Source organism: Abramis brama (genome assembly GCF_963993115.1).
Source record: "Abramis brama genome assembly, chromosome: 6".
Classification (NCBI taxonomy): domain Eukaryota; kingdom Metazoa; phylum Chordata; class Actinopteri; order Cypriniformes; family Leuciscidae; genus Abramis; species Abramis brama.
In genome coordinates this window covers 32,776,679-32,789,883 of record NC_139968.1, presented here as the reverse complement: position 1 = coordinate 32,789,883, position 13,205 = coordinate 32,776,679, and the positions used below count along the sequence as shown (strand labels likewise).

At 37.4% G+C, this 13,205-nt stretch overlaps 1 protein-coding gene across 1 annotated transcript; it reads right to left on the bottom strand.

Moving 5' to 3' along the window:
- Positions 1-1,331: 1,331 nt before the first annotated feature.
- LOC311085512 (uncharacterized protein) lies at positions 1,332-12,950 on the bottom strand. The gene is made up of 7 exons (XM_084118012.1): positions 12,666-12,950; positions 11,576-11,908; positions 10,979-11,290; positions 2,573-2,911; positions 2,168-2,281; positions 2,036-2,067; positions 1,332-1,597 (listed from the first exon to the last, which is right to left on the bottom strand). The coding sequence occupies exons 1-7, from the start codon at positions 12,706-12,708 to the stop codon at positions 1,463-1,465; spliced, it is 1,308 nt and encodes a 435-aa protein (XP_083974138.1). The 5' UTR covers positions 12,709-12,950; the 3' UTR covers positions 1,332-1,462.
- Between the last annotated feature and the right edge of the window lie 255 nt (positions 12,951-13,205).

The window sequence follows — 13,205 nt, the reverse complement described above, 5'->3', positions numbered from 1 at the left end:
CCAGACAAGTCTTTAACCAAATCCCAGACTAAAACGTAGGCTATGTTTGAACTGTTTGAACTGAAAGCAACTTGCACTGAAATATCTTAAAAATAGTCAGTGCCATTTTTTCATCTCAAGATGCACACCAGTCATTTTTTTAAGGCACGTTTATAAAAGCTACTTAAATGTCTTAACTGAACTAAGGGCTAACCCTGGCTTACTCTAAACCCTGTCTGTGAAACCAGGCCTTTCTATTCTATTGCTGGTTAAGTGTCACTTTTATTCATTCTTTAAAGCTTCTTTCCTGCGGCTATGTAAAAAAAGTTAAAGGTTCAGGGGAACAAGGAGGCAGGAACTTCACTGTTCTTCACTGTCATTGCTCCTCCTATCAATTCAGAGCGCATATCGACTGCAAAGGGGGTGCTCACGAACACCCTTCTGAAACCTAAAATGACAAATGGGACACCCTACAGCAGGGCAACTCAATTAGCTTCATTCGAGGGCCAGATTATCAAATCGAAAAGTTGAGGTGGGCCGGCGGGTTGGTTTGGGGGTTTAGCTTATTTATTGAAACATAACAGTTTCAATAAATAAGTTAAAGTAACCCTAAAAAAAGTATGGTATTTACTTGTGGTACCCAACAGTATGCAGATACTATATAAAACCATAATAAATAAAAACTTGATAATTTACAGCTGTGTACAACTATTTTCCTTGAAACAAATAAATTCATTATACAAACTTGTAGCTGTTGGTGTGAAATAATAATAATTTTATTTATAATTGTTATGCTTAAATGAAAATATTCTGACAGTGAGATTTGATAACCACAGGCAACTCACTCCCACTGTACAAAAAAATGCCTAAACACAAGTTAAAAACTATACGCCCCTTTACAAAGAAACAGACATAATTTCATAACAAACATTAACTATATATTCCTCTACCCACCCTAATAAATCTAATGCAATATAAATCACTATATATATATATATATATATATATATATATAAATATTATAGTAAATATATATATTTACTATATTTATTTATTACACAATGTTTCCTGCTTTCCTCAACAGTCTTGTTGGGAATGTTGAGGCTGTTTCATCCGATTTAATACTAGTTAAATCATCAGGTGATTTGTGGTTTGTAACAGAGAGGTGTCTGTTTAACTGAAACGCTTCCCACTGGTTGTCGCAACGCTGTTTAATAATAGTTTCCGGGACCGGGAGTAAACGCAACTCTTGTGCTGGGCCGTGTTGAAACAACTAGAGAAAAAAAAACCAAAACAGCGCTATTTGTTGTTACTGTACTGGACAGGGCATGGACTCTTGGCCCCGCCCTGCTTGCCATAGGCTTAACAGTTTCATTGAGTTTCATCCTCTTCTTCTCTCATTATCCATCTTCTCTTTAGTGTCCCATTAAATAAATGAACCAAAATAATAATGTTACAGTGATGTTTCATTGGCAGTCTCAGTCTAATTACAGCATGTCCCATTAGCAGAATCCTCATTCTGACAAATGATTGAGTATACAGTCTCAATCTGATTACGGCATGTCCAATTAGCAGAATCCTCATTCTGACTAAGGGGTGAGTATTGTTCACCATTCGCCTGTAAGAGAAAACAGATTCACAAAAGGTAAAATAAATTAACAGGATTGATGATTCAGTCACACAAACAGAAAGAAAATTAGACTTGGAACTTGTGTTTGAGGAATCTGCAGTGGTTTCCTTTTCCTGAATATTTGACATAATACAGTACTACAGTAGTACAACATTTGAATCTCAATGCCTGATCCTTTTTGATTAAAATAATATGAAACTACTCATGGAGAATGTGGGTTCCCCTGTGTGTGTGTGTGTGTGTGTGTGTGTGTGTGTGTGTATTAATTATTTAATCACATATATATTATATATTCATGCCACTGCTTTTCAATCTAAAGTAAAACAGTTTCTATGTACTGATTTTTAATTAAACTACATAAAACTGTTCAGATATGCAAGTGCTGTGTGTCTGTTTGCATGCGAGTTTCCGTGTGTTTTATTTTACCTCATTATGATGATTTGGCTCTGTCCTGGTGCCTGTTAGAACAATAATGACAAACTCAATTCCAATCAGAATGAAAATACATATTTTCACATACATTTGCATCTTGTTAAATCAGCTGTATGTAATACTAACCTTCTCTTGTTGCGTGACTCTTGCAATAGTAAATCATCGCAGCAGCAACCGCAGCAGCAACAACAACAAGCACCAGAGGAACTACTATTCCTGCAACAGCAGCTGAATTTGGACCTAAAGCAGTAACAATAAAAAGATTTTTACTGATGTTTTTGACCGACATTTACACCTTTCTGTTTTGTTCATCAGTTGTGTGGTACTGATTTAACTGATAAATGGTGGGTTTTAGAGAAACAGGAACTAAAAAGATATCAAAGCACTTTGAGCTCAACAGGAAACATCGATGCTCACAGGAAAACTGATTTTGTGTATTGTGCAGGTTTATAACATGTATCATAATGTCAAAACTGTCCACAAAGGAAGGCATTGTATTTAAAATGCACTGACAGACTAAATGACACTCACCAGTCACAGTAACACTGAAGCTCCTAATCCTCCTAATGCTGAAGCTGTCGCTGCTGCTGATGATGATCTCTAGTGTATAAAGTCCAGAGTCTGTGTTTCTGGTGTTTGTGATGGTCAGAGATCCAGTCTGAGGATCCAGCTTCAGTCTGTTTCTGAATCTCTCTTTACACTGAACATCTGTACAGATCTTACTCGCATCTCCAGTGATTTCAGCGATGAGAATGTCATTAAAAAACCACGTGATCAAATCATTTGTGTTTTTTATCACACCAGGATCTAAAGTGACAGGTTCTTCCTCTTTCACTGTCTTCACTTCATTTAGTTCAGCAGCAGGAACACCTGAAACACAAACAAACAGCTGTTGGAAGATCTATTTGCTGAAAACAACAAACTACACATTTTAAAAGTCTGTGGATATGAAAATAATTATTTTATTTTATTTTATATGATGAACAGATTTAATTTTGGCTTTTAATCAAATATAATCATTGATCAACACATATGCACAAACCACGATAAAACAGAAGCTCAAACGGGTTTGTGAAGGCATGCATTGATTATAACAAGTGTTCTTTTCTCATTTTCTGTATTTATACCATGGTCTGTCTGAATACACAATTCTGATTGGCTAGAAGCTAAAACAGCAAATACACAGATAGTTCCAGTCAGTTTAATCGCTGTTAATGCGCTGCCTTTATTGAAACCACATCATAGACTGCAAAAAAACTAAACATGGACAGCGCATCTCCACTTCCTTCCACTGTAGAAAAATGAAGACAAAACATCCCAGTAACGGTCAGTGTTGATCATGTCGTTTAGAGCCCGAGTCTGTGAAATAGTGATTCTGAGGTAGAGCCAGGGCCGGCGCTAGCTATAGGCAGAGCAGGCGATTGCCTAGGGGCCTCGGGCGTTGAGGAGGGGCCTCCATAACCGTAACATCCCCTATATATATAGTCCACCAGTCAAGACGAACAGAAATACTAGCCTCATTGTTCATTGGATATTGTTGAATTGTCACTCATCTGCAGTTAAACCAATTAATGTTTCCGTTTCAAAGCGGGTGCGGCTTCTGAAAGTTTGTGTAACGAACGCATCCATCAGGTGCTGCGAAGCAAAAGCCTAAATAGGCACTCAAAGAAGCACAGCTCGTGTGTGAGTTGCCGTCATCTATTTTGGAGTGATTGCAATGTATTCTAAATATAAACTTGTACTGTAGATCAGCGTCATTTCTGGAAAAATCATTCACCGCTTTATTACGAGTTTAAAAGAGCGCGAGCGTCATTAACGTGCCCAGACGCGACGCTTTGAATTTGCGCGTAATAACATCGCGTCGGGAGCTGACTAGTAAAAAAGCTACAAAAGTAAAAGACAAGACGTTTGTATTGGAAGTTAAAAAGCCAACACACTACTACATTTTTAAATGTTTCAAATAAATGATCTCATATGGGTCTATCTTCTATATTCTGCTGATGAGTTTAAAAAAAAACTTTTTTTCTGCTCAGTAGCGATCGTGTCTTTCTCTTCCACTTGATTTGTGTATAGCATATTTAAGGTAATAATGCAATAAATAATATCACAATATCTGCAGTCAATATTGATTAAATGGGAGGGAAAAATCCTGCCCATACCGCAGCTATGAAAAAAATGATAAAAGCACTTATGTTCATCTACTGAAGTGGTATTCTGGAACTGTGAATAAATTTAATAAAACAGCAAAATAACAACAACAACAACAACAATAACATCTTCATTAAACGAAAAAGAGATTACCTTAGATAAAGTTTGATTAATATGTACATACAGTACCGGTAAAAAGTCTGGACCCATTACTATTTTTAATGTTTAAAGTTTCATATTATGCTCTACACGCCTGCATTTATTTGATAAAAAAAAAAAGAAAGAAAAAAAAAAACAGGAATATTCAGCAAGGATGTGTTAAATATATAAAAAGTGATAGTGAAGACTTTTTTAAAAATAAAAAGATCCTGAAAAAAAGTATCACAGGTTATAAAATAAATATTAACCACAATTTCTAACATTTGATAATAAATCAGAATATTAAAGTTTTCTGAAGGATCACGTGACACTATAAATTCATCTTTGCATCACAGAAATATATTTTAAAGTATATAGTAAAATAGAAAACCATTATTTAATAATATTTCACTATATTATTTTTCTGTATTTTTGATCAAATAAATCCAGGCTTGATGAGCATAAGAGACTTATTCTTTCAAAAACATTAAAAATAGTAATTTGTCCAAACATATGTACTGTATAAGTAAAAATATACTACATTTAAAACTAAATGTTGTATAAATATAAAGGTTAGGAATCATATTTGTTTCAAGTGTTTTTTATTGGGGGTGGGGGGCCTCCAACATGAATTTTGCCTAGGGCCTCCTAATGTCTAGAACCGGCCCTGGGTAGAGCCACGGTATTCGCTCCGTGCACAATATGGCGACCGTTGACGTTCGACCTTGAGTGTGTGGGCTAGGGCTGTCCCCGACTATGGATTTTCATAGTCGAATCAGAATCGTCATGTCTTGCCTATAATCGAATCATGTGTATGGGGGTGGGGGCGGGGCTTTAACGTTTCAAAGCCGCGATGTACAGAAAATCACACAAAGATATAGAAGAAAATGTATAAAAACATTTTTGATCAATAAAACTAAGAAATAACATAAATAACTCCAGAAAGGCCACACTGCAGATTTGCATTTCACATGCAAATCAAATTAAATCGGCTAAATTACCTGTGCGAGCAGGCCAGCCTACAGCACAACATCGATGCACCGAAAAAATAAACAATTAATTTACTAAATTAAATTAGAACAGAATATACCTTTCTAATAAATAAAACTACAAAACGAAATAAATCAGAATCAAGTCACAGGATGAGGAGCAAATGTGTGCAAAATGCCTAAAGTGCAGGGGAACATAATTATTTCAAAACACAAGCCACAAATAGTTAGATTAGATAACCCTGACAGATTAATAAATAGAATAAACATAAAGAAATTATTAAAATAACGATAGTAGCCAGAATTTTCAACTTTGTCTTTTTAACTGCAGAAACAACAATAAATGCTAAACTGGAGAGGCAGTCTTTTTAGCTAAAAATGTTCACAGCATCCAAAAATAAAATTAGAACCGGCTGAAAAGTTTTGAAATCACTTGTACCTGATCGAGAGAACAAATCCTGAACGTCTTTCACTCTGTCTGTCCGTTGGAGTCTTTTCAAATTGTGCGCGCGGATAAAATACATTCCGTGAAACCCAGTCTATGCGTGAAACATGTTAACGTTGGCCGGCAGAAGTGCGATCATGGTTTTCCTGATGCTAAATCCAACCTTGGAGAATATCCTTTCTAATCGTGTACATCCACACTTTAGATTTTCTTATCCCAGACATTGTTAAAGATTTAAATCCTTGCCGCGAAGACGCTCCTCTGTCGGTCACGGATTGAAAGTGAAACTTAAATCTGTCACGGGGTGTTTGGATTTATTCACGCACGTTAAAAAATATTTATTAAAAGCTTCTTTCTTTGCACATTTTTATATAGGCCTACAGCATTATCATAATAGGCGGAATATTAACGTATTTACATAAAAGCTAGTTCTATGTGAAATCAGACATTGAGCGTCCTCATATAGCCAAAGTGGCATGATCCTCGTTTCATAACACCTCTGCGAAGATTCGACCGTGAGATCGGTAGTCGAATCAGGCTCCTCCTATCGAAGCATCGAATCTTCGACTATTCGGGGTCACCCCTAGTGTGGGCCAGTACTTCCGGTGAAAACTTCTGGTGATCTGACAGCGAGAGACAACAGCGACCGAGTTCCATTGCCAGAGATAGTTTTTCACAATGAGTGTTTTTAGGACTCAAGAGAGGCGACTTGCCTTTCAGAGGGTGACAGCCTCAGCAATTCATTGTTGTGTGCCGTTATGTACTGTTTCGTCACGTTACAACAAAGAAGTCAGCTTTCATGCATTTCCCGTTGATGCTGCGGTACGGGCATGAGTGGATACAGAAGATCCGGAGGGAGGACTTCAACCCGACCAAATTTTTAAATGCATATAATTTTCAGTGTATTTCACCTGTGCGTTTATATATTGCTTTCTATTACTGCATTTATTTTGTGCAAGTGAGATGAGTAAAGATCTGTTCCATAAATCATTATCTGTCAGGTGTTTATAAGCAGCACATACAGTATTGTACTACGTGTGAAATATACACAAACTTAGCTATATTAAATTGTTTGTGGTACCTATGGTTAAAAATGTAAATGTAAAATATGTAATGATAATATTGATCGAGCAATTGATGCAAGTAAAAATATATGCGCAGAATTGAGAAAATTGTATTTATGGAGATAAATTGTAGCCTATCATAGGGCAAACGTATGAATGTGCAAGGTGCATGTGGCGAGGGGGGCGTGGTTTTGCGAAGTCTGTAGCGGGAGAGAGAGGACGGAGCCGAGCGGTGAGTAAGTAGGTCAAGTGCAGATGATGAACACCTGTGTCTGATTGCAGTAATTGGCGTGGAGAGACCGGATATAAGCCGGCGGGAATGAGAGAGAGAGAGAGAGAGAGAGAGTTGGACTGGGACCTCGTCTGTTGCCTCGGAGAAATCACCACGAGAGAATCTGGATTATTGATTTGTTTTATGCTGTGCTGATCGCACGGTGAACGCGCTCTGTGCGCAAACCTTTCTTTGTTGAACTTTAATAAAACGAGTGTCCCAGTCTCGCCGACCCCTGTCTTCTTCCTTCCCTTTGTCTACAACATTGAACCACATCACACTGGTGCCGAAACCCGGGAAGGAAGAAGATCGCCGCCGCCATGAAAACCACAGTGCATTTTATGCAAACAACTCTAATAGTAGTTGTAACTCTATATTTACAGTAGGCATTATTGTCATTGTGTATGCAGCATGAGTCAAATACAATCTTCTGTTCGTGAACAGTTGTATTTAATTCATTAATCTGACTATGCAGCGCATTGCATCCATGGAAACGAGCAAACAAACTGGGTCAGAGATTGCAGATTCCACACAACCTAAAAAGCCTCAATATCCATCTCTATGAACGAGAGCATATTAAAACGCAGATAAATCAACTCTTAACTTACTCTCCTAAGTCCTCCTTACGAGGAGTAAGTCTCCTTGGTTTTCGTCGTCAATTGCGCTCGCTCCTGTTGCATGCCCTCAAACTGGTAAACCGCGTGAGTGGGCGGGAGAAACATCTGATATTTTGAATTTGGACTGCAGTACCGATTTTGACCACTAGAAGTAATTCTTACAGACAGCACCTTTAAAGGGATAGTTCACTTTGAAATTAAATTTTGGTATGTTTTAGCTTACCTCAAGGGCATCCAAGATGTAGGTGTCTTTTTTTCCGCAGTAGTTTCAATTTTGATATTTTTAGGTCAAACCGTTCTTGTCTGTCAGTCATATAATGCAGGTCGATGGTCACTGTCTCAAAGAGCATGCACAGAGTCCAAATTAAAACAATTCCCCGTCGTCCAAATTAAACAATTCCCCATCGTAAGTACACATTGATGGCCTAAGACACGAAACGAGCGGTTTGTGTGAGAAAACGAACAGTATTTATATCGTTTTTTCCTCTTGAACACAGCCGCGTCCAAATGATCTGAGAGCGCGGGCGGGTATAGATATATACAATAGAAGTCGCCTTGGCTACGGTTTCGTTCCAATGAACTGCCGTAGCCAAGGCAACATCTATTGTATATATCTATACCCGCCCGCGCTCTCAGATCACTTGGACGTGGCTGTGTTCACGTGATCTTTTTCTTTATGTTTATTATTACTTGACTGTTTGTTTTATTTATCTATCCTTATCTATTCTATAAAAAAATCAATACAATTATATGTTGTCATAGTTATATAATATACATGTATAATATATGAACCATTCCGGCGTAAAATGATTAACACAGACACCTAACGTTAAGCCAGTGGGAAGGGTTGTAGGAACCGCATCATTAAAAATGAATTTAATCCACTGGTCCCTGACAGCTTGGTCCGTTCTTGGGAGAGAAAACACATTTACATGTTGATTCTGGCAGTCAACAACAGAGCAACTCACGTGTGCACTACGTTTCTGCATCTTTCGCGACTGAATATGAGGGGGAGAGGGGCAGGGCGGGCTTCCTGCAGCATAGGTCTGCGGTGTCCATATATGGTATATCCTGCCCCGTCTTGACGTCAAGTCGGGGCCGAAATTAAAATCTCGTATTTGAGTGCGCGTGCACGTGGGCTGGTTTACGAACCCAGGGGTAAACAAACGCTTCACTTTTAAATATCGGCTTCCCGGCCAGTGTATAATCGTTAGGCAATCATAACATACATTGATTCTCCTGGAAAAGTGAAAATTACAGGTTATGACTCCTTTAATAAAAAAATATCTCCTAAATATCATGAGCTTATGAGATTTTTCTTCATTTTAGAAGTTACCAGTGTGAATACTGAAATGTTCATTTCATGTATTCTCTAATGTCTGTATTTGATATCTGAGAGGTGACTGAGGGTCTGGCCAATGCCAGGAATACAGTAAATGTGCTTGCTCATTAAGCCCGGCTTTCAGAGATGAAATATGGACTGTTCTTCTAGCTCACCATGACGACTATAGGTCACAAGGGTCATTGGAACCAATCGTTTAAGTGACCATTTCTTAGCATTACTTTACTGTTCTATATTAAAGTGCCCTCTCATTGAGGGAAAGAACATGTCATCTGGATGTTTTGGCAAGAGTCTCCTGTTTATAGTTAGAGCCCTACCATATCCAACCTTGAAGAAGCTGTGTGTCTGTGATCTTTGTAACTGTAAAGCCCCGTTCACACTGCCAGCGATTTTGTCGCTGCATGTCGCTAGTCTCTGTACTGTGAAGTCGCTTGTGGGCGTTCATAGTGCTGTCGCTCTAATGTGACTGGTAGACTGCACGTCTGGCCATATCTATACAAAATACCATCACAAGTGATATATACAACTATATCATTATAATTTGACTAGGATTTAGGCTCAAAAGAAACAGTATGCTGTTGGGAGAGTGTTTTTATATTACCACAGCAGTGTTCAGTGGATTAAATCATTTAGCCTACTGGATTAACGATCGATCAATCAACATATTAACTCATACTGTCATAAATTACTAAAACGTCATTCGAATTTGACAAATAATCAATTTTCTTGTCCCTAATAGTCAACATAATGCAGGGGAAACTGTAAAATGATCTGCAGCAGTGCTAAACTTGCATCATAACTACAACACTCGAACTAAATGTGTTAATTAAACTCACTGAGACTGTCGACAGTTTCTTTTCCATGCATCATTTTATTATATCCATGTATGTGGTTACAGTCAAATCATATAAAACAGTGAAATCGCCCTCGAACTCTTCTGTCTTGCCTGCACTCGAGACGGTGAAGTGAGCTGAGCTCCTCTGAAAGTGTTCTTTCCTATTGGTTGTCGCTCGCGAAAATCGCTTCTCATTTGCATAAAGTTGAAATTTCTGAACTTTTGTCGCGCGTCTCGTGTCGCTTGACACGCCCACATTCTGTCGCCAACGGTCACTGTCGCTCGTGTCGCCGGAAGTCGCCAGCGCTCCATTGAAATGAATGGGATCATGTCGCTTTGTCGCTGCGTGTCGCTGGCAGTGTGAACGGGGCTTAAGGGAGCGGCCTACAATCTTGTGAGTCTTGAAGCTGACTTCTGCTGATGAAACTGCAAATTATCTTTAGTAAAAAATAAATAAATAAAAATCTCCAATTTATTATAATTCTGATTCTTGTCTTTTATTGAATGCACTTCTGACTCCTGGTCTTAATTGATCATATATGGTCCTTGGGTCTTTAACTGTAAATTCACTAACAGTTGCCTGTGACTTTTATTGATAAAACAGCTTTGTTACTGAATCGCTATATTACATATTACTCAGCAATGAGGGGGAAACACACAATCTCTCTCTCTTTCTTCTGTCAAATTACACAATTAAATGTAATCTTATCACAGTACTTTATCTCTGTGTCTAATTGAAAGCTGGCAAAATGTTTTATCTAACAAGCCATAACTGATAAAATAACCTTAATTTTTAGCCTTCCAGTCAAATATTGAGCTGCAAACATCAATAACAGCTTGAAGTTGTCCTGCTGGCAAATGACCATGGTATAAATGGGATAATCCACATGGTTCTTTGTCTCCACATTGTGCATTAAAATTGCAAAATTGCACATCTAACCATTGATTATCCCTTACATAATCCATTCACAATTTTAACAAATAATTTGTTTTTCATGCTGCTAAGAGTCACTGCTGTTATAACACCACAAACACATGTGATATAAACATATACTGTATAACATGCTTTTAAATGTTTAATGACTCACCATGAACAGCTAGATTGAAGATCTTTTCACTGTTGCGGTTGATAATCTGTAGATGATAAACTCCAGAGTGTGTGTTTCTGATGTTTGTGATGGTCAGAGATCCAGTCCGATGATCAAGCTCCAGTCTGTCTCTGAATCTCTCTGTGCCTTCATTACACTGAACATCTGTACAGGTCTTACTCAGATCTCCATTGATTTGAGCGATTTGAGTGTCATTAAAATACCATCTAATTCTGTCTTGCTGGTTTGTTTGAACACTAGTGTTTAGAGTGACTGAATCTCCCTCCATCACAAACACAAACACTTCAGCTCCTGTGGAAGAAATGAACAGATAATCATAAATCACTTATAATATAGCCTAGTGGGTCAATTTTTTTATTTATTTTTTTATATGTGAAATAACACTGACATTAGCCATGTCATGTTATGCATTGTTCATGTGAAAAGTGTTAAGGTAAAAGAGATGATCTCCATAATATTTTAATATTGAGTCAAAGTTCACTTTTTAATTTTTTTACTTTACTGTTTTAAAAATATTCAGCTGTATTTTAGCATTTTATTAAAGGAAAATGCATTGAATGATTGAATTATACTCACCACTGACAGTAACGTTGAAGATCTTAAGGCTGTCAGTATTGCTAATGCTACTGGTGATCTGTAATTCATAAAGTCCAGAGTCTGCTTGTTGGATATTACTGATAGTCAGAGATCCAGTCTGATGATCCAGCTTCAGTCTGTCTATGAATCTCTCAGTACCTTCATTACACTGAACATCTGTACAGATACTAATATTTCCAATGATTTGAGCTATACGAGTGTTTTGAAAAAACCATTTAATTCTGTCTTTCTGGTTTATCTTCACATTGGTGTGTAGAGTGATTGAATCTCCCTCCTTCACTGTCACTCTGTCAGTCTCAACACCAGAAACACCTGGAAAAGAAATGAAAAGATAATCATGAATCAAAAACGTCGGGATAGTGGGAAAAAAAATATAACAGGAGAGTGCTGTGTAGATGTTATTCTACAGATCATACAGACTGTGAGAAATATATCTGTATTCAAAATTTAACATGCAAACAGTAAAAGACCATCATAGATTTATACACATTCACTCATCAGACAATCACAAGTCTCATGAATGATCTTGTTCAAGTTTTAGAGATATTCAAAATTAAACTTCCATAGCACACAGTAAAGGCTCCAAAGTTTATGTACCCTTACGAAAATTAAAAAACCCAAAACCATGGTTATTGTAGTTAAACCATGGTAACCACAAATAAATCATAGTGTTGTTACATTAACGATTGTTTTGATAACTGTGGTTATACAAATGGTAATCAACCCGCTAAACACATGGTTACTACACTTTTACTATACTAAAACCATGATTATTTTAAAGCCTAGGGCCTAGGACCCTAGATGCCTCAAACTTTCCTTTTTGACAAAGGTTTTGCAGTTGGGAGGTTCAATCTTCCTCCCTCTCCCAAATCAAACTGCGTTAAAACATTAAATAATATAGAACTACTTGAAGTTGTACATAAATATATTCACCATTTAGGCTAAAACATGATTAATAAAGTGTGAGTGGCCGGATCATCTGTTAAAGGCCTTCTCCTCAGTCTGCAGTGCACCCTCATATTCATATCTAATAATAGATATAACATTTGTCTTATAAAAAATGACTTACCATGCAGGAGAAAAACACACAGTGTGATAAAAATGCCGAGCATTATATTCCCCACTTTTGCGAAAGTCCAGATTCCGTCGAATGTTTATGTCGATGCCAGTTTGCATGAAAGCGAAAGTAACTTGCGCCTAATAGAGATTTGAAGAAGCAGCGTCGAAAACATTAACAACACGACAAAGCTTGTGTCGGTTTCGCCAGTGATGTGACATTAGACGCTGAAGGTCCGAAACGTGTGTAAAACAAACAGAAAAACAGACTGGATCAGATCCAATCCAATACGTACTGGATGGTGGTGTGTTTTGGCTACGTCATAGACGCATGCGCAGTACCGATCTCTGGGTTATAATGTACGCGCAGGCTGGTCTTAAGTGACATGTATGCTCAATATTGTATTAAAATGATGTTCTAACCTGTGTAGTAGTAGTAGTGATAAATAGTAATAAGTCATTATTGATGAATAAGTAATTATTTACATAAATGTGATGCTTAAGTTATCCTAGTTTCTCTCTATGCAAAATAGTTCATTTTACAAAATATTAA

What these genes read in the sequence shown, in the direction of transcription:
- LOC311085512 (XM_084118012.1), bottom strand. Translation starts at nt 12,708, where the DNA reads ATGCTCGGCATTTTTATCACACTGTGTGTTTTTCTCCTGCATG. An exon ending in CTTCAATCTAGCTGTTCATG is followed by an intron (nt 2,912 to 10,978) that starts GTGAGTCATTAA and finishes TTTGTGTTTCAG; the next exon opens with GTGTTCCTGCTGCTGAACTA. An exon ending in GAGTCACGCAACAAGAGAAG is followed by an intron (nt 2,068 to 2,167) that starts GTTAGTATTACA and finishes TTGTTCTAACAG; the next exon opens with GCACCAGGACAGAGCCAAAT.